The 21,658-nt window shown below is 46.6% G+C and overlaps 1 protein-coding gene across 1 annotated transcript in view; it reads left to right on the top strand.

Annotated features, from left to right (window-relative positions):
* Positions 1-20,327, top strand: part of MYO1E (myosin IE) — a 234,208-nt gene extending 213,881 nt beyond the window's left edge. Inside the window, exons 25-28 of the mRNA XM_055278318.2 lie at positions 1,889-1,981; positions 6,455-6,656; positions 18,320-18,489; positions 19,235-20,327. Of these exons, the coding sequence (XP_055134293.1) occupies positions 1,889-1,981; positions 6,455-6,656; positions 18,320-18,489; positions 19,235-19,311 (542 nt within the window). The 3' untranslated portion in view covers positions 19,312-20,327. The remainder of the gene's footprint in view (positions 1-1,888; positions 1,982-6,454; positions 6,657-18,319; positions 18,490-19,234) is intronic.
* The last annotated feature ends 1,331 nt before the right edge of the window (positions 20,328-21,658 follow it).

The raw sequence follows: 21,658 nt of genomic DNA on the forward strand, positions 1-21,658 counted from the left end.
CTATAGTACACAGCATAGAATAATCATATATGCTATGCATGCATATACTGTGATATTGTTCTAAAATTTAGCCTGTGTGTGATCACACACATGAAGATGCCATATATACAATAACTGTTTCTAGGCCAGGCACGGTGGCTCATGCCTATAATCCCTGTACTTTGGGAGGCCGAGGCAGGTGGACTACCTGAGGTCAGGAGTTTGAGACCAGCCTGACCAACACCCCGTCTCTACTAAATACAAAAAACTAGCCAGGTGTTGTGGCGTATGCCTGTAGTCCCAGCTACTTGGGAGGCTGAGGCAGGAGAATTGCTTGAACCCAGGAGGCAGAGGTTGCAGTGAGCTGAGATCGTGCCATTGCACTCCAGCCTGGGCAACAAGAGCAAAACTCCATCTCAAAAATTAATTAATTAAATAGCCGTTTCTCAAATCTGTCTGCAGAGGTGCACCTTAACATGTTTTCTAACATATTAATACAATATCAATAAATGCCATCATATCTTTATATATGCAGAGCCACTCAGAAAATGTTGATGTATGTCTGTGTATCCGTTAGTACTTGCAGAAAACAGACAGCAACTTTTGGAGGGATTTCTGAAGCGATTTTTCAGTAAAAAGATGTGGACAGGGTTTAGGGAACAAAGCAGGGACCCAGGGAAAGGGAGTGGCAGGAAATCATTATTATCCGCAAACCTGAAGCAGCAGAGGGAGGAACGAGGTGAACTGAAGGCTTCAGGCAGGAAGGAGGCACATGAAGTCCCCCACCTCCCTCCTGACACTCCAGTCTCCTGCCAGTGCCTCCTGTTGGCCTGGCCTATAGGCCTCACCCCACTGGAAGGCAGAGGCCTGGCTGTACACAGGACTCAGACCCCAGGGCACAGAGCCGGGCAAAGAAAGGCTGCAAATAACCAGCAGGCTATGTTTGTGCAGCAGGCCCCAGAGTGGAAATTGCCCAATAGGTGTTGGATTCTATCTTATTTGGGGTGGGGAGAGTGGCCTGGGTACTGGGAGGGAAGCCCCCAGCAGGCCACATTGGGTTTGCCCCGATCCCACGTGGTTGGTTCTCCCAGGCCCTAGAGCTGCAGCTCCTTTGCTGTGTCTTCACTGTGCACCTTGTCACCTCCTACCCTTCTCTATTCTTCAGCTCTTCTCTTTATAAGAAATTCCCTCTGCACCCCTCTTCCAGCTGGTTTAATCCTACCTTCCTTCCTGTTTCATTCTAGACCCTATTTATTGTTTTTCTTCCCCACATAGATGTCTCTGCAGAGATCTCCTCTGGCTCCTCTGGCCCTGCTGTCCAGCCCTGACTGTGACCCACAGTGTGTTCCTTTGGCCCCAGCTTGTTCCTAATTCCTTCATGTCTGTGTCAAGGGTACAAGTCTGCTTCTACTCCTTGTGGTCTCTGTGTTTAGTTCAAGGACCGTAGAACACACACTCTTGCGTGCAAGGCGCTTGACATACACAGGCGTGCAGTCAGTGCCGGAACAGGCTTCATGCCAACCCCGCTGATCCGTAGCATTAGTGAACCTGCTTAGCCACTTAGCGTTTAGAACATGAATGCAAATGTTAAAATGTTCCATCTGTCTCTTTTAAAATTCTGCAAAAATAGGAACACCTTTGTAAGATGATCGAATGATCATCTTTAAAAACTACTGTCTCTAACATTTCAAAACTGTACCTCTATAAACCTATCCTCCAGCCCCTCCCACCCAATAGCTACCATTACATACTTCCCTCAACTGCTCCTTCTCCACTGCAACTGTTCTCCTGCAGATCCACCTGAGAACTGGAATCTAAGCTTCTCAAAAATTTTCCATATGCAAAGAACCATGAGGATCCATAAAACCAACCAGTAGCACTGATTTTAACTTTGTCTTGTTTATTTCAGGTCCTACCAGAAGGAACACTACCCAAAATACAGGTTATTCCAGTGGGACTCAAAATGCCAACTACCCAGTGAGAGCTGCCCCTCCTCCCCCAGGTAAGCCAGCTATGTACCGTGGTCTGGGACCACTAAATCTGGACCCATAACTTATAAAATATGTTTGGGAAGAAACCCATTAGCAAATCAATGCACACATATTAACCAGGCATGGACCATTTCAGTGCCAAATGTACAACACAGCAGTCCTACTTGAGACCTCAAAATTCAGAAAAATAGGAGTCAGTGAGACCGAACTGCGGCTGAGTTCGCAATCTGGATTTCATTACCTCGAAATATTACTCCCTTAGGAAAGGCTTCTAACAGAGAGAAAGGAGTTCCTTGTCCGTGACAACGAGACTGTTGTCAGCTTTTAAGACACAGGATGCTGCTTTATGGAAATAGGAGTTTACAGGTCTAACCCCACCACCACTACCCAGCTCCGGCCAAATACCACTACAGTAGCCCCCCCTTATCCTCGGGGGATGCATTCCAAGACCCCCAGTGGGGGCTTGAAAATGCAGATATTACCAAAACCTATCTATACTTTTCCAGTTTAAGTTTTCCACAAAACCAGCAGAAATTTTTTTCTTTCTTCACAATGTTACAGATAGAAGATTTATTGTTGCTGAATTTACTTAAAGGAAGCGCTTCATGGCTTCTCTGTGGCATATCCAAATTGCCAGCTTCCTGGGGCCATTATGAATAATTAGACGGCTGCTTAGTGACTGATGACGGGGTAGCGCACACAGCATGGATAGGCTGGGCAAGGGACGATTCGTGTCCTGGCGGGACAGAGTGAGATGGCACACAACTTAAGCCTTAGGAATTGTTCATTTCTGGAACTTTCATTTAATATTTCCAGGCTACAGTTGACCATGGGTAACTGAAACAGTGGAAAGCAAAATCATGGATAAGGAGGGGAGGGGGCTACTGTTTTGTAAGTTATAGCAGCTTAATGACTGAATAGAAGAAATTTGTTTTCTATTTCCTGAGATTAGGATTCAGGAGGCCTTGTTCAAAAAAATAAAGCAATATCTGAGAGTATTACAAAATTGTTATAAAATGTATGCTTATATTTCATATTTATCTCTTCTTTTTTTGGGATGGGGTCTCAGTTGCCCAACTGGAGTGCAGTGGCACGATCATAGCTCACTGCAGCCTCAGCCTCCCTGGATCAAGCGCTCCTCCCACCTCAGCCCCTTGAGTAGCTGGGACTACAGGCACGCACCACCACACCTGGCTCATTTTTTTTTTTTACTCTTTGTAGACATGGAGTCTCACTGTGTTGCCCAGGCTGGTCTTGAACTCCTAGGTTCAAGCAGTCCTCCCACCTTGGCCTCCCAAAGTGTTGGGATTAAAAGTGTGAGACACTGAACCTGGCCTCTCATTTTTAATAATAAAAATGTAACTGACATACCCAGACACTCTAAACCTGAATCTAAGATTTTCTGTCTCTAAAAATTTGTGTAGTGTTTGTAGAACGCTTGCAAAAATACATAAAATCTTTTAATGTTTTTCCATCACTCACAAAATTCAGTTCATAAAAAACTGCTCCCAGAGTGTTTGGTATTAAGCAGTTTAGGATTCTAAGTCTGATAGGGTCATTTTGAGACTGTATTTGATTCCAATCTTCCCAGCCAAGAGAATTCTATTTGTACCAATGTCCAAGATAAGGAGTAAAAAGCGTTTCTTGAGGCTGGTCACGGTGGCTTATGCCTGTAATCCCAACACTTTGGGAGACCAAGGCAGGAAACTTGCTTGAGACCAGAAGTTTGAGCCCAGCCTGGGCAACATAGCAAAACCCCATCTCTACAAAAATGTTCTTAAAAATTAGCTGCAGCCACGTGCAGTGGCTCATGCCTATAATCCCAGCACTTTGGGAGACTGAGGTGAGCAGATCACTTGAGGCCAGGAGTTTGAGACCAGCCTAGCCAACACGACAAAACCCTGTCTCTACTAAAAATACAAAAATTAGCCAGGCATGGTGGCGCACACCTGTAATCCCAGCTACTGGGGAGGATGAGGCACGAGAATTGCTTGAACCCGGGAGGTGGAGCTTGCAGTGAGCTGAGATCATACCACTGCACTCTAGCCTGGGCGACAGAGCAACATTCTGTCTCAAAAATAAATAAATAATAAAATAAAAAATAAAAATTAGCTGGACATGGTGGCACATGTCTGGAATCCCAGCTACTCAGGAGGCTGAAGTGTGAGGCTGAGGTGGCTATGATCATGCCACTGCACTCCAGCCTGAGTAACAGAGTGAGACCCTGTCTCAAGATTAGCTGGGCATGGTGGCATGCACCAGTGATTCCAGCTACTCACAAGGCTGAGACATGAAAATTATTTGAGCCGGGGAGGCAGAGGTTGCTGTGATCTGAGATCGCACTACTGTACTCCAGCCTGGGTGACTGAGTGAGAGTCTGTCTCCCCTCCCCATCCCCCCACCCCCCCCCCCCAAAAAAGGGCATTTCTTTAGTCTCTGGAATCTCACCATTGCATGCTAAAGTATGGACACTGGGGCCCAGCAGTGAGAAACTAATTCTCGTCTCTTTTGGAGTCCCCATCCTGCCTTGACCCGGCTCTGTCTCCTCCTTTCTTCTTTGAAGAAAATCCAAGCACAAAGGAACTTAAGAGAAGCACTGTAGTATCATATTACTGCGTGTGCGCTGGTTCCAGTGGAGAATTCTGGCGAAGTCCACCTGGAAAGCTCACTGGCCTCAGCTAGGTTGGCCAAAGTAGCCTCAGATCAAATCAGGCCACAAAGTTTCCGACCTTGAGCAGGGCTCCCCAGGTCTCTAAATGACAGTTCCTTCATCAATAAAATGAGACAATGGGACCAGATCCATTTGACCAGCACTTCTCAAACTGTCTGTGGTGAAAGACCAGGGGTTTTCAGGGGGTTTAAAAAAATTTCCAGTCCATCACAAACCATACATTTGTATGATACAATAAAAATGAATTAGTAGAAGAATGGAATTTTCAAAACATATAAAATATGTGCCAAAACTTCTTCTTATAAGATGCAACAGGCATGAAATAGATCTGTGAAACTGCCGTGAACGTTTCTAAATGCTTACTCTTCATTTCTCACCTTATCATGGACCAGGGGATCTCAAGCAGCATGTGGGGCAGCCCCTGTGGGGACCCCACTTTTATCACTGGCCATGTGACATCCCAAGAGCATGTCACACTCTTAAGATGCCCCTCTCCTTTTGTTGGGATCCTAGGCAGCAAGCAGGGTCCTTCTAGCCTCCCCCACCCCAGACCCTGTGGGAGCCCATTCAGCTCTCACTCACTGAGGGAATGAGGTCAGATGAAGAGCGGCTGTTTGCCCCAAATGTCTAGTTCTGATCTGGTCTGGTGGCCTGTGGGAGGAAATTGCTAGAGACATGGATGGATGAGGAGCCACCCCTTGAAAGCTCCACCCTGAGAAAACCGTGGTTCAAAGTAAGAATTCCACCTATTATTACTGGGCAGGAAGAACCCTCTTTCTGTAATAATAAGGATATAGCGAAAATGCTTGTCGGAGCTGGAAGCCACCAAGCGGATTCTGGACCTGTTTCGTGGTTCTTTCATGAAGAACTGAGACTACGAAAGATCAGCTCTCTTGCTCATGATTAGTGTAGCTCTCAGAGGCAGAGCCAGAACTGAACCCCTAGTCCTTCTCTAAGGGTCATCCCACTGGTGCCAAAGAGTTCTCTTAATTTGGTTGGAAGAGGTTTTTGGGTGGGGTTCACCAAAGTGGGCCTTGAAGAGTCTTGTTCTCTTTCTCCACTCAGCCCAGATCTGTCAATGGGAGAATGAATAAAGGCCTCTTCATACGTAGCATGGAATGCTAATGCCCGAGTCAGCCAAGACGCATGGTTTGGAGCCTGCCACTGTAACCCATTACTTATTGGCTAATGCGATTTTAACTAGACATCGCTGTTTGGCTGAGAGAGCTTGCTCCATCCGGACTGATCCAACTGGGTGGCCACTTTTCCCTTGCCTGTGTAGAGTACCCCCTCTGCCTCACACAGCAGGCTCCTGCCGTGGATGCCCAAGATTGAGCCCTCGAAAATGGATGTCCGGCTGTTTAAACAGCTGCCTGCCAGCCCTCTTGAGTCATAACCTCATAATTTTTCTTAGGCCCAAGAAGGTGTCTCCCAGCCAGTTGCAAGTTTACCTTACGGTGGGCTTTGAACCTCAGGAAATCTGGGGATTCTATTGCCACCAAGCATGTGCTGAGTGTCCTCTGTGTTCCGGGCACATCCGGGGAAGCTGACCATGCATTGTTGTACATGTGAAATACATACAATTTTATTTGTCAGTTATACCTCAGTAAAGCCCGGGGATGGGGAGAACAGTGAATCAGCTCTAATTCTCACAATGTGTTAGCAGTGATGCCTTCCATTTTTTTCAAATGCAGAAATTGAGACTCAGAAGTTAAGTAAGCTGCCCTTGTAGTACATGGAAGAAATGTGGAGAGACTTTTGCCGAAGGATCCAAAAATGTGAGCCTTATTTCCTTCTCTCTTCCTCTCTCTAGGATACCATCAGAATGGAGTCATCAGAAACCAGTTTGTGCCACATCCCCATGCTCCTGGAAGCCAGAGGTCCAATCAGAAAAGCCTGTACACCTCCATGGCCCGCCCGCCCTTGCCTCGGCAGCAGTCTACCGGTTCAGACCGAGTGTCGCAGACGCCAGAGAGCCTGGATTTCCTCAAGGTCCCGGACCAGGGAGCTGCAGGGTAAGATTCGCACATCCTGTGGATGAAGCCGGCAAGCTCCATCTCCATCATTCAAAACAAGGGTTCATAGATTCCTGTGGGCCGTCAATACAGGATTCTAAGGTTCAGTTTTCTACCTCAGTGCTACACGCCAGGACCCAAGGCTGTGGGGCTGTGGCTGGTATTTCTAAAGGTACAGCCACATTAATAGCACACAATTCATTTCATTCTCCAGAGAGGGCTTATCTTGGACACGACAGAAGACGGGTTCCCTTTGGCCCCAGATATGGTTACTCTGTGACCTCTTTGTGCTTTCTTTCATGGTTGAGGAATGATGGAGCTTTTGATTTGTGTCTGTGCCTGCAGTTGCATAAATACACCAGCTTTAAGAGACTTCAGCAACATTAAGAATAACATCCCAGCATTCTATATGATATTTGTTGAAGAATGTGGGTCTTTGTGGCTTTACAGTGAGAGCCTCTCTGCCTTTCTAGAATGTAAATAAAGAGTGGTGAAGAGAACCCAGCCTTTTTAGCCGGAGGAAGTGAAGATTCCTGAAACTCTGCATAGATATTAGAAGAGCTATCAGTTTTAAAAGGGGGTTAAGACATGTCCTGTGGAGTCATAGGGATGGAACTAGCGCCAACTGAAAACCAGTTAGTGAACTCTGCCAGGAGGTAGACTTTGGCTCCAGTAAAAGGAAGAACGTAGCAACCCAAATATGAGTTGCCCTCGTATGTAAAGAGCATTTTGTTCCTGGGAGCATCCAGGCACCAGGTGGATGGGGATCACCAGGCAGGAGTGTTCAGAGTAGTGTTGTCAAATGTTAGATAAGGGGAAAGAGAGGTCTGTCTAACACTGGACCTGCTGCTTGCCCTCTCTGAGCTTCAGTTTCCTTGTCTAAGCACTAATGTAATGCCATCAAACTTGCAGCAAACTTGTTGGGAGGACTAGAAATTACATACATAAAATCTCTAGCATGGTACTTGGCATGCAGGAGTCTACTCACTTAACTCTAGCTTGAGGGTGGTGATGACGGTGACAGGGTGATGATCATGAGGACCCCGGTCACTTCATGGAGGTTGAACTAGAGACTTGTAAGGAATCTTCCAGCTCTCCATGGTGGAGTGGCTGTGTCTGCTAAAGCTAGTAATGGCCTGCTCCCACCCACTCTCTCTTCTCTTCCCCTCTCTCAAGCCCTCTTCTATTTTCCACTGTCTCCTGTCTCTAGCACCATGGAGAAGTTTCAAATGAGGATCAGGAGGTATGAATGCAAAATAGACCTGTACAGGAAGAGAAACAACAGCTCCTTCCTCTGAGGGGGCAGCCATCCATCTACCTTTTTGTTTGTTGGTTGGTTGCTTTGTTTTTTGAGACAGGGTCTTGCTTTGTTGCCCAGGCTGCAATGCAGTGGTGCAATCTTGGCTCACTGCAGCCTCCTCCCAGGTTCAAGTGATTCTCCTGCCTCAGCCTCCTGAGTAGCTGGGATTACAGGCACGCACCACCACACCCAGCTAATTTTTTTTTTTTTTTAGACGGAGTCTTGCTCCGTTGCCAGGCTGGAGTGCAGTGCCACAACCTCGGCTCACTGCAATCTCCGCCTCCCGAGTTCAAACGATTCCCCTGCCTCAGCCTCCCGAGTAGCCAGGACTACAGGCGCCCACCACCACGCCCAGCTAATTTGTGTGTGTGTGTGTGTGTGTGTGTGTGTGTATTTTAGTAGAGACAGAGTTTCACTATGTTGGCCAGGATGGTCTTGATCTCCTGACCTCGTGATCCACCCGCCTTGGCCTCCCAAAGTGCTGGGATTACAGACGTGAGCCACCGCACCCAGCCTTATTTTTTAATTTTTAGTAGAGACAGGGTTTCACCATGTTGGCCAGGCTGGTCTCAAACTTCTGACCTCAAGTAATCCACCCACCTCAGCCTCCCAAAGTGCTGGGATTACAGGCGTGAGCCACCGTGCCTGGCCGCATTCATCTTTATGCCCTATTATTTGCCCTATTATTTGATGTTTTTCCTGCCTTGGCAGCTTCCTTCTAAAGATCACAAAGCTCTTAAGAACTTTACCACGTTCTCTCCTAGCAGCATTCCTTTTCCCCTGGCAAGTCTTATCTCACTTCATTTTGGGCTACAAATATGAAAGCACCTAGTTGGTTTTTTGGCGGGGGGGGGGGTTTGTTTGAGACGGAGTCTTGTTCTGTTGCCAGGCTGGAGTGCAGTGGTGCGATCTCAGCTCACTGCAACCTCCATGTCCTGGGTTCAAGTGACGGTCCTGCCTCAGCCTCCCGAGTAGCTGGGACTACAGGTACGTGCCACCACACCCAGCTAATTGTTGTTTTTTTTTGTAGAGATGGGGTTTCACCATGTTGGCCAGGATGGTCTCGATCTCCTGACCTCGTGATCTGCCTGCCTTGTCCTCCCAAAGTCGCTGGGATTACAGGCGTGAGCCACCGTCCCCAGCTGAAAGCACCTTAGTTTTATCACACAGACGGCCATCAGAGTGGATGCCACCCTTATAGAGACCTCTATCTACGCACGTGTGTGTGTGTGTGTGTGTGTGTGTGTGTGTCTCCCTCTCCTCTTCCCTTCCACTACCCCCCCAGTCTTGGGTAAGCAGCTATACCCCACCAGTTCTCATGACCGTGGTTTACCTGATTGGCTTGGTCTAAACCAGTAGTTCTCAAACTCTAGTGTGCACTAGAATCCCCTGGAAAGCTTGCTGGCCTACTTCCCGCATTTCTGATTCTGTAGATCCGGGGTAGGGCTTAAGAATTTGCATTTGTACCATGTTCCCAGGTGATGCTCTGATCCAGGGACCATATTTTGAAAACCACTGGTCTGAAGGCCCCTGTAGTCTGATTGATAAAGCCAGGGAAGCCTCCATGTGAAGGTGAATTGCAAGGGTGCTGTTAGGCTCATGGGATTTTTGCTCTCTAACCCAGACCTACACCTTTCAGGTGGGTGAGCATCACTAAGTCACAATCCCTCCTAGGCCCAGTTTGATGCCTCAAAGTAGGCAGGGTATTAAAAGCAGTCAACAGAATGCACCAAATCTCTTAGCTCTGTGTGCTAGCTGCCTACTTACTTTGGTTTTGGCAAGCAAAACCATCTTTCCAGCCTACTTTGCAAGTTGCAGACTTGCACATCGGCCAGCTGGGAGCATCTGTCAGCCCAAAGTAGGCAATTTAGGAACACTTTGTCTTAACCAAGGCTGCTCCCTTCCAGCCCTCTCCCATGTGGTTCCCTATTTAAGTCTTATCGCACCCTTTGCCACCCTCTGGCCTAAAGACTGGGTACATGTGGTGCTGTCTTGGAGGCTGGCCATGAGGCCGGAAGGAGAGGACACCTTCACACCTGTCTACTAGGCAGTAAGATTTCCTTGTATGTAAAACACGATTAGTAGGCACACTGTGTCTTAGCTAGCCTCCTCTTTGTAACCTTAAATCTGCTGTGCAGACATTTCTTACAAAATAGTACCTTGGGCAAAAGGCTGAGCCTTTTCTTAGTATTTATTTTCTAAAACACGTAAAGGTGAAAATTAAAAGTGTCTAATGTGGCCAGAGACTTTGGATGTGGCATTTTATGGATCCCCATGGTTACCTAAATTTAACAGCTTCTCCTATTTGCCAAGAAAACATGAATTGCATTTATTCCACAGGAGGCTGTTGAAGCATGCAGGGAATTTTAGGATCCCAAGTTCGTACTTTTTCCATAAACATGAAAATTCCAATACATCAAAGTTCTAAACAGTCACCTTGACTTTACCAATCTATAAAAGTAGGATTACTATGGTCTTTCTTTCCTGGCTTTCACATTCTGGGTTTATCTTTCCTTCCTCTCTCTCATCCCTCAGTGCACTTTTTCTGTAATTTATTTTGGATCATGTAATACGGATAAAATCAAATGATGTAATTAGCACCTCAAGTTAATTCAGGCAAGTCTTTATCAGTTTATTTTAGGTTCAATCAGTTGTTCTGAAGACAGCATGAAGATTTCACTAAATTAATTACCATCCCAACCGGATTCTTTACCCTTACATTGCAGTATTAGTGCATATGGTAGCTATCATTATCATTCTCCAGGAAACACTGAGAGATCTGCATGGGAATCAGGATCTTGCCATCGATTAGTATAGCTTTTGAAAAGTCTTAATTCAGGTCAAAGATCTTTCCTGATTCTCAAGGAAAGAGAAGAGGTTAGGCAAGAATCCTATGAACAGTTCATCCAGGCTGGGCGCGGTGGCTCACGCCTGTAATCTCAGCACTTTGGGAGGCTGAGGCGGATGGATCACGAGTTCAGGAGATCAAGACCATCTGGTTAACATGGTGAAACTCCGTCTCTACTAAAAACACAAACCATTAGCCGGGCGTGGTGGCGGGTGCCTGTGGTCCCAGCTAATTGGGAGGCTGAGGCAGGTGAATGGCGTGAACCCAGGAGGTGGAGCTTGCAGTGAGCTGAGATTGGGCCACTGCACTCCAGCCTGGGCGACAGAGCAAGACTCCGTCTCAAAAAAAAAAAAAAAAAAACAGTTCATCCACCCACCTTTGCTCTGATCTCACTATCCAGTGTGCTTTGTAATTTTCCCTCCTATAACTGAAATGTACCTAATCTACCTGCAGTTCATTCTTGGAAGCATTAAAGCCCAGACTGGAAACGTCTGTTGACCTTTTTAATCCTGTGGTCCATTTTGTGGGAGGACAACTTCAGGAAATTTCAAGATACTCCAGAGATTAATCCAACTAGAAGTTGGAAAAACAGAAAAGTCTGGCAAGTGCTCAGTGGTAGGGCTTCTGGGCATGCCACAAAGGAGGGGTCAATAGAAATATTTAAATCCTGCTGTGTGTCTCTTGTCAAGATCCTCCCAATGGAGTCGTATTTTTAAGTGGCTTAAAATTTCCATCAAGTGTCCAATAGCAGTATTTCTCAACCCATAATCTATGGGAGCAGCAGCCACCTCCTGGCCCAGGCAGACATGGTGCTGAGGAATTCCTGGCATCCATTTCCACATTTCCAGTAATGTTTGTAGATTCAACCTTTTGGAACACAGCATATTTTTAAGAGCCAGTGAAATAAAATGCCATTATTTTCCGTCTTGGAATTTCAAGACGTAAATTTCCCATCTGCAGAACAAAGAGGTGATATTCGAAAGCTTAATCCTAGCTCCCCCTGGCATAGACTAGGCACACCCACCCAGGAGGTGTGGGAGCTACAGAGAAATTCACAAAAGGTGGCATTTAGAGTGCAGAGAGCACAGGATTTGCAGCTGTAAGAGCAGGGTGAGTCCTGGTTCATTCATTCTTTCCTTTTTCTTTTATTCATCAATATTTACTGAGCCATGTGCCTTCTATGTGCTACCCCAGGCTTGTCACTTGATCTTTCTACTCCTTGGTGTCTTCACCTGTATAATAGGGATACTAATAATATAATAATTTTGAAAACCCACTCTTCAGGGTTTTCTTGAAGGTTAAATAAGGGCTTTGTGTGCTATAAAGCACAATGCTATTTGAAAGTTATTATGTATTTGATTCATTACCGTTATTCATTGGCTGGTCTTGCAAGGAAATTTTAATGCTCTACCAGGGTTGGAAGGTGATGTTTCCTGGCCCAGTGGCTTTATTCTCAAGAACTGAAATCTCTGGCCTGCCTAGAGCTGTGGACTCCATGAAGGTCTACGCTTCAGGCATTGCTGGCTTTAATGCGGGGAATGGGCAGCCTAGGGAAGCCAAGACAAGGAGACCAGACAGGGAGATGACCGCCCCCAACACACACACACCCTTTGCAGCTATGCCTGTTCTCCGTGGGCACAGAGCATCAGCGGCACACAGAGTTCTGCAGTAATGGTAATAATCGCTAGACATGAGAACCTCATTTGGACAATTCGAAGATGAAAAGTCACAAACTCCTTCCCACTCTGCACTATTCCACAGTCTCTTTCTTTCTTTTTTTTTTTTTTGAGACAGAGTCTCACTCTGTCACTGAGGCTGGAGTGCAATGGCGCGATCCTGGCTCACTGCAGCTCAACCTCTGCCTCCCAGGTTCAAGCGATTCTCATGCCTCAACCTCCCAAGTAGCTGAGATTACAGGCATGAGCCACCACGCCTGGCTAATTTTTAGTAGGGACGGGGTTTTGTCATGTTGGCCAGGCTGGTCTCAAACTCCTGGCCTCAAGTGATCCGCCCGCCTCAGCCTCCCAAAGTGCTGGGATTACAGGTGTACGCCACTGCACCTGGCCTCCATGGTCTCTTTCTAACTAAACATCTCAGCTGCAGTCATCATAACAATGAACATCCCATGGAAAGGATGGACATTGCTAGGGCCGAGGGAATTAGCCCTCAGTTTAGAGAGTTTTCATGTTATTTGGGGTTTTGTTTTCTTGTGGGCTTTTGGCACCTTGTGAGATTTGGCAGCCATCCATGAGGACTCAGATGTCAGCTGACATCCTAATGTCTCGGGGCAAATATATCACTTGGTCTTCTCTGGTCACTAATACAGGACTTCTCTTGCAGAGCAAGTTTTCACAAAGCAAACTGGATGTAGTGTGCTTAATTCATCAGGAAATGTTATTTGTTTCTGGGTTATAATGTGATTGCCCTACGCAGAAAAAAGAACCTGGTGCAAAAAGAAGTTGCTGTGGGTCAGCTTTTTCATGTATTTATGTTCATTGCTAATAGACACATAAAGTGATGTGTACAAATTACCCTAAAATAAGAAAACTAAATTGCATTGTACAAAAATTACATATAATGAAACACTGGATTTGCTCAGTGATATATAGTTTTATAACCATATACTAACATATGTATATTATATATATAAATAATATATACAATATAAGTAATATATTTTATATATATAATGAGCCTTTGTTATTGAAATGTCAAAAGAAAAAATAACTTATTGTGAGTCTGAAATCTTGCTGCAACTCCCCATCATCTAGCCAAGCACAGTGGCTCATGCCGTTAATCTCAGCACTTTGGGAGGCCGAGGCAGGAGGATCACTTGAGATCAGGAGTTCGAGACCAGGCTGACCAACATGTGAAACCCTGTCTCTACTAAAAATAACAAAAATTAGTCGGGCATGGTGGCAGGTGCCTATAATCCCAGCTACTTGGGAGACTCAGGCATGAGAATCACTTGAACCCAGGAGGCGGAGGCTGCAGGGAGCTGAGATCATTCCACTGCACTCCGGCCAGGTGACAGAGCAAGGCTCTGTCTCAAAAAACAACAACAAAAAAATTATCTTAATGAAATAATTATTTTTATAACACAATTTTCAATTCTGTGATGTTTATTAGAAATACAAATACTGTATCACAAAGTGCCAGACCTACCAAAATTAACTAAATTCTACAATTATAAAACAAATGGTGGCACATGGCTGTAGTCCCAGCATTCAGATAGCTAAAGCAGGAGGATGGCCCAAGTCCAGGGGTTCAAGACTGCAGTGAGGTATGATCATGTCAGTGTACCCCAGCCTGGGCATCGTAGCAAGACCTTGTCTCTAAAAATAATAACAATAATGAAATAACAAAAGTTGGCAAGACATTTTTAGACTTGAGTGAGCCTGTGCTGTCATGAGGGCAGCTTGAGGATGGTAGGATGGTAGTGTGCTGGTAAACAGTGGGCAGTCCAGGGAGGAAAAGGCCTGAACTGTAACATTTACCAGTTTCCATGGTAAAATTCTCTCTCCATGGCCAATTTCAAGCTACCAGTGTGACTACTACTGAGTGCGGAGTTGGGAAAAGATGGGCAGTCTCACCATCATATAGTATTTCTACCATACATCAGCAATAGACTTTAATAATTTCAAATGCGTAGATAGAAGGAAAATAAGTAGGCTGGGCATGGTGGCTCACGACTGTAATCCCAGCACTTTGGGAGGCCAAGGCGGGTGGATCACTTGAGGCCAGGAGTTCGAGACCAGCCTGGGCAACATGGTGAAACCCCATCTCTTCTAAAAATACAAAAGAAAAATTATCCGGGCTTGTTGGCACATGCTTGTAATCCCAGCTACTCGGGAGGCTGAGGCAGGAGAAACGCTTGAACCCGGGAGGCGGAGGTTGTAGTGAGAAATAGGAAGGGATAAATGATGAGCATTTATTGCCTTTGCTTTAATATAATTTCATTGTTGTCAATGATTTGGTTTTTAATAATGGCCATGTTTGACAACTGGCTCACAAAATTCCTGAAAGTTCTATCAGCTCTCGCAAGCTGGACTGAGCCTGTTCTGACACAGTGGGCATGCGGGTCTCATGTGCCCTGTAAGGGGGTTTGTAATCCCTTCCTCCTGGACTAGCCAATTGCCTCGGCTGAGAGTAGGGGGCTCCACCTGCCTAGAAGACCTCATTAATCAAATTTCTGGCAGTTTCTTTGAAAGTCATTCCTGGCCGGCCACGGTGGCTCACGCCTATAATCCCAGCACTTTGGGAAGCTGAGGCAGGTGGATCAGTTGAGGTCAGAAGTTCAAGACCAGCCTGACCAACATGGAGAAACCCCATCTCTACTAAAAATACAAGATTAGCCGGGCATGGTGGCTCATGCCTGTAGTCCAAACTACTCAGGAGGCTGAGGCAGGAGAATTGCTTGAACCCGGGAGGCGGAGGTTGTGGTGAGCCGAGATCGTACCATTGCACTCCAGCCTGGGCAACAAGAGTGAAACTCTGTCTCAGAACAAAACAAAAAAGTCATTCTTTCTTCTCATTAATGACACAGGATTGCCACCTAGTGACGCAGAGGAGATTGCCTGGGTTTTCGAGGCTGTTGGAGTCTGGGAAAATGGCTGTTCCCACCAACTGTGTTCCAAGGTGGCTTCCAGGTCTCCAGTCTGGTGAATCATAGAGATTGTGACGGCTTCATTGACACAGATTTCCTGTGTTCCCCAGTGCTGCTGAGAGCTCTCTGTAAAACTTTCCTAGAATTAGAAAAAAGACCTGGAACCTGGTGAGGTGGCTCACACCTGTAATCCCAGCACTTTGGGAGGCCAAGGTGGGAGGATCACTTAAGCCCAGGAGTTCAAGACCAGCCTGGGCAACATGGCAAAACTTCATCTCTTAAAAACAAAGAGGCCGGGCGCATTGGCTCACACCTGTAATCCCAGCATTTTGGGAGGCTGAGGCGGGCAGATCACTTGAGGTCAGGGGTTCAACACCAGCCTAGCCAACATAGTGAAACCCCGTCTGAGGGGTAATAAAGAATGGGAAGGAGATCTGAGGAGTAATACTGATTGATAAAATGAGAGGGAAATCTGTGGATTAATAATGAGGGGGTGGGAGGGAAGACTGTGGAGTAATGATGAGGGTATGAGGGAAGTCTGCAGAGTAATAATGAGAGGGCCGGAGGGAAGTGTGAGGAGTAATAATGAGGGATGGGAGGGAAGTCTGAGGAGTAATAATGAGGAAGTAGGAGGGAAGTCTGCAGAATAATAATGAGGGGTAGGAGGGACGTCTGTGGAGTAATAATGAGAGGGTAGAAAGGAAGTCTGTAGAGTAATAAGGGGTAGGAGGGACGTCTGCAGAGTAATAATGAGGGATGGGAGGGAAGTTTGACAAGAAATAATGAGAGGGTGAGACGGAAGTCTGAGGAGTAATAATGAGGGGGTGGGAGGGAAGTCTGCAGAGTCATGAGCAGGTGAAAGGAAAGTAAGGAGTAATAATGAGGGGATGGGAGGGAAGTCTGAGGAGTAATAATGAGGGGATGGGAGGGAAGTCTGAGGAGTAATAATGAGGGGATGGGAGGGAAGTCTGAGGAGTAATAATGAGGGGATGGGAGGGAAGTCTGAGGAGTAATAATGAGGGATGGGAGGGAAGTCTGCAGAGTCATGAGCAGGTGAAAGGAAAGTAAGGAGTAATAATGAGGGGATGGGAGGGAAGTCTGAGGAGTAATAATGAGGGGATGGGAGGGAAGTCTGAGGAGTAATAATGAGGGGATGGGAGGGAAGTCTGAGGAGTAATAATGAGGGATGGGAGGGAAGTGTGATGAGTAACAATGAGGGGTGGGAGGGAAGTCTGAGGAGTAATAATGAGGGGATGGGAGGGAAGTCTGAGGAGTAATAATGAGGGGATGGGAGGGAAGTCTGAGGAGTAATAATGAGGGGATGGGAGGGAAGTCTGAGGAGTAATAATGAGGGATGGGAGGGAAGTCTGCAGAGTCATGAGCAGGTGAAAGGAAAGTAAGGAGTAATAATGAGGGGATGGGAGGGAAGTCTGAGGAGTAATAATGAGGGGATGGGAGGGAAGTCTGAGGAGTAATAATGAGGGGATGGGAGGGAAGTCTGAGGAGTAATAATGAGGGATGGGAGGGAAGTGTGATGAGTAACAATGAGGGGTGGGAGGGAAGTCTGAGGAGTAATAATGAGGGGATGGGAGGGAAGTCTGAGGAGTAATAATGAGGGGGTGGGAGGGAAGTCTGCAGAGTCATGAGCAGGTGAAAGGAAAGTAAGGAGTAATAATGAGGGGATGGGAGGGAAGTCTGAGGAGTAATAATGAGGGGATGGGAGGGAAGTCTGAGGAGTAATAATGAGGGGATGGGAGGGAAGTCTGAGGAGTAATAATGAGGGGGTGGGAGGGAAGTCTGCAGAGTCATGAGCAGGTGAAAGGAAAGTAAGGAGTAATAATGAGGGGATGGGAGGGAAGTCTGAGGAGTAATAATGAGGGATGGGAGGGAAGTGTGATGAGTAACAATGAGGGGTGGGAGGGAAGTCTGAGGAGTAATAATGAGGGGATGGGAGGGAAGTCTGAGGAGGAATGAGGGGGGTGGGAGGGAAGCCTGAGGAGTAATAATGAGGGGGTGGGAAGGAAGTGTGAGGAGTAATAATGAGGGATGGGAGGGAAGTCTAAGGAGTAATCATGAGCTGGTGGGAGGGAAGTCTCCGGAGTAATGAGGGTGGGTGGATAGATGGGATGGGAGTAGACAGGAGTGAGGTCTGAGGCATAATAAGGATGTGAATGGGGAGCAAAGTCTCATGGCAGCATTTTTTATAATAGTGAAAACTGGAACCATCCCAAGTGACCATCCACAGTGCCCTGGAGAAGTAAACTGTGACACACTCGTGCAGTGGTGTAGTATCAGGCAGCAAAGATGAAGGAACTATAGCTGCAGGCATCAGCAGGGCACGTCGTCCAGTTGTTGAGTGTGTGACCATGGAATATGATTCCTTTCATACAGTTGACAGTTGGACCACAAATATTGGCTAGGGGTATTTACATGTGTGGCAAACTGTAGAGATGAGCCAGAGAATCGTTAATACAAACTGTAAGGTGGTGGTAATCTGGGGGGAATGCAGTGAAGGAGAAATGCCTACAGGCTTCTGTACCACCTGCAAAAGTTCCATTTCCAAACTTGAGGAAGGAGGGACAGATACCTGAATGTTCCTGATTTAAATGTATGGATATACTTTCGACACTTTTATATGGATATGTGTCTCCCACATTTCCTTCTATGCTGGGGACACAGTAACAGCAGCAGCTAAGGTTTTTAAGAGCTGTGTGCATTTGCAACAACCTTGTCAGAAAAGTTACTTTTATTCCTCAAGTTTAAAGACTGCACCCTGGGCCACATGTCTTCTAAGGATGGAGCTGGATTTGAACTTGAACAGGCCAGTGCCGGCCGCCATGCTCCAACCACTGTTTGGTGCTGCTGCCTCCTGTTGGGGCCCAGTCTCATCTGCTCCACTCTCTCCACAGGGTCAGGAGACAAACGACCAGTCGGCCTCCCCCAGCAGGGGGCAGACCCAAGCCCCAGCCCAAGCCCAAGCCTCAGGTGCCACAGTGCAAGGCTTTGTATGCCTATGACGCTCAGGACACAGACGAACTCAGCTTTAATGCCAATGACATTATTGATATTATCAAAGAAGGTAAGTGTGTGGCTGGTTGGCTAGGACAGCCTCCCAAAGAGCATGCAGTCACATTGCTGTAAGATCTAGTGTGAACATGAAAAGAATTTATGGGCTCCTCAAACTGCAATTTGTAGAGGCAGGTCAGGCCTCAGGCTCAGTCTGATCAAGACACCAGCTTTTTTAATGCTTCTTTCAGCTCTGCCCCCTTATTTATATTCCCTCCCTTCTCAAGCTGTTTTTCTTCATGGTAGCAAAATGGCAGCAGCAATTCCAGGCCAACATACCAAACCATGTCTGAAATCTGCATCATCTCTGAAACTTCTTTTCTTAGCCATTGTACCAAAGTCCTGAGTTTTATTCTGATCAGACCAAATTAGTCATGTGTCCATCCCTGAACCAACTTCAGTAGCAAGACAAAGGCTGTACCCTGAGAGGATTAGACCTGGTAGGGGCTGTCCCCAGAAACAGGGGGAGGTCTATCCCACCCACACTTCCTGGCTTCCTCATAATGAAAGTAGATGGAGTGGAAGCCAGGGAGACAACCTTGAATATCCATGATTAAAGCGGTCCATGGGCTTGGCTGAGTGCATTATTAATTTGGTAGATAACTTACTTTTTACAACAAACTTTTTGATTTAAAGAACGAAGGGAAAACAACATGGATGGAGCCAAATCACTTGAGCCCATGGGAGCAGAGTGTGTCTGGCTGGGGCCGAACAGACTTACTCATCTTCACTTTCACCATCTCTGTCTCTCCCTGCAGATCCTTCTGGCTGGTGGACAGGTCGACTACGAGGCAAGCAGGGCCTGTTCCCCAACAACTATGTGACCAAGATCTGAGGCGCCCGTGACTCTGACGCATGGGGCAGAGGAGCTCCAGGCACAGACCAGGGGAGGGGATATTTAGGGACTCCCCTTACAATCCACAATGAGCAATTGCTTCTCCAAGGCCTGGAGCTATTCTGGTACCTTCCCCATGGAGGACACTGAAAAGGCTGGGTTGGGGACAGGCAGTATCACTCCGTAAGTGATCCTGAAAGGCAGCCTCTTCACAGGAACCCAGGAGGACAAAACCACCATGCATTAAGATTTATTTATTGTATTGAAACCTGGTGAGAGGACAAGTGAGGTCTGCTCAGACCTTGTAGGCTTCTATCAAAACAGCACCCTGCTTGCTCACCAGGCCTAGGGAATGGCTGTAGGCAGCCGCTGACAAGTGCCTTTAGTTGAAGAGCACATTTTTTTCATCTCTCTTGTCCATACCTGATACACATATTCCTCTCTGCCACCTTCCCTCAGGGAGGACCCGCCCTCTGCAGACTGGGCTCAGCGTGAGCAGGCACTTCCCATGCACATGCCAAGGGCAAGCTGGCCTGCTGAGCCCAGGGGGACAGAGGGGCACTGGTTTACACTTTGCCGGGACCATCAGGGCCGCCAAGCAGGTCAGGGGCTGGGGGCTGGGGGCTGGGCTGCCGGCTTTGCTTTCTCTGGGTCTTCAATTGGAATGTGGCTGGCCCATGTTGGTTTGTGTTTAAATGCTGTACTTATTACAAGAAGGATCTTTTCTCAAGCTGTACATTTATAAAAACAGATCATATACTGTATATATAAAAATCTTGAGATGATAGAAACATGTATGAATGTACTAAGTAGTATTCCACTGTACTCATTCATAAGGTAGGTTTTCTTACAAAACTCACGCCAGGTACTTACAGATGTGCCCTGCTTTTTACCAACTACGGAGTGTCATTGCTTTCTAGCTCAGTCCCTGCAGACTCTTCTCAACTCTTTCCCTGTAGGAAACTTACTCCGTGTCCTGCCCCCACCTCCTAAATAAATAAAGGAATCGGCGAACACCTTCTTCTTTCATGACATTTGTTATGGGTTGAATTGTGTGCCTCCAAAGAAGATGTTGGAGTCCCAGCCACAAGTACCTTACAATATGACCTTATTATTTGGAAATAGAGTCTTTATGGAGCAAACAAACAAACAAACAAAATTAATTAAAATGAAGTCATTAGAGTGGGTCTTAATCCCATATAATGGTGTCCTGATGAAAAGGGGAAATTCGGACACAGAGACCAACATGCAGAGGAAAGACCATGTGAAAAGGCAGGGAGAAGACAGCCATTCACAAGCCCAGGAGAGAGGCCTGGAACAGATTCTCCCTCACAGCCCTCACAAGGAACCAGCCCTGTCCACCTTGGTCTTGGACTTCCAACCTCCGGAACTGTGAGGCAATACATTTCGCTGTTTAAGCCACTCGGTTTGTGGTACTTTGTTATGGCAGCCCTAACAAACTGTTTTCTTGCCATAATAGTGAAAAGTTGGAAACAGTGTAATGCCCATCAATAATGGAATGGTTGTAAGTAGAGACTGCCATTTCTCTACCTCTCCTCCTCTGGGTGCCACAGCCATTCTTAAGCTACTGGGAACTTACTTAGAGTTTGAGCAGCATACACCTTTGAGTCTTTCAGGATCCTCAAGTCCACGGGAAAAAATTATCAGGGCTTACATATAAGGAAAAAAAAATGGATCTAGATTTGAAATGAAGATACGGCATTTAATTCTGCTGTGTTTTACTTCAAGAACAGGGAGCAAACTCCGTTCTGTAACAAACAGTAACAAATAATGTTAAAAGGCTACTTCAGTTCCATGTTGTGACCAGAGAGGAAAGTAGAGCCATGATGCGGTGAATTGAGGAAAGGTAATCCTATTGATCCCAGTGGTCTCTATATATTTTACAAAGTACTTTCACATTCATGGACTCCCCGCAGTGGGAGGAAGACACCACAAGAACTGGGACAGGAGCATGCTGGAGTCCCCACAGCCACCAGCACTCAGGCTGCTTTCTCAGGGCAGGAACACCAGGGCCATCTTCCCTTGTTATCATAAGCCCCTGGATGGCTGGGACAAGCCTTTGTTATTCCTCCTGACTGGCATTTTACACTTGTGTATAACTAGGAACCGTCGGGCTCTAGGTCACAAAACAGGGACTGAGTTAAATCCCCCATGAGTAGCACCCTCATCCATGGAAATCACAGACCAAGCCCTTAGCACCTGCATCGTGTGCCCAGCCAGTGCCAGGCTCAAGGAGATGCCCAACAAATGGTGGTGAAATAGGTGAGTGACCCATAGGGGAAGGAGACTTAGATCTGCATAGAGGTACTGAAATGCTGACACTATT

Source organism: Symphalangus syndactylus, chromosome 5 (genome assembly GCF_028878055.3).
Source record: "Symphalangus syndactylus isolate Jambi chromosome 5, NHGRI_mSymSyn1-v2.1_pri, whole genome shotgun sequence".
NCBI classification, from domain to species: Eukaryota; Metazoa; Chordata; class Mammalia; order Primates; family Hylobatidae; genus Symphalangus; species Symphalangus syndactylus.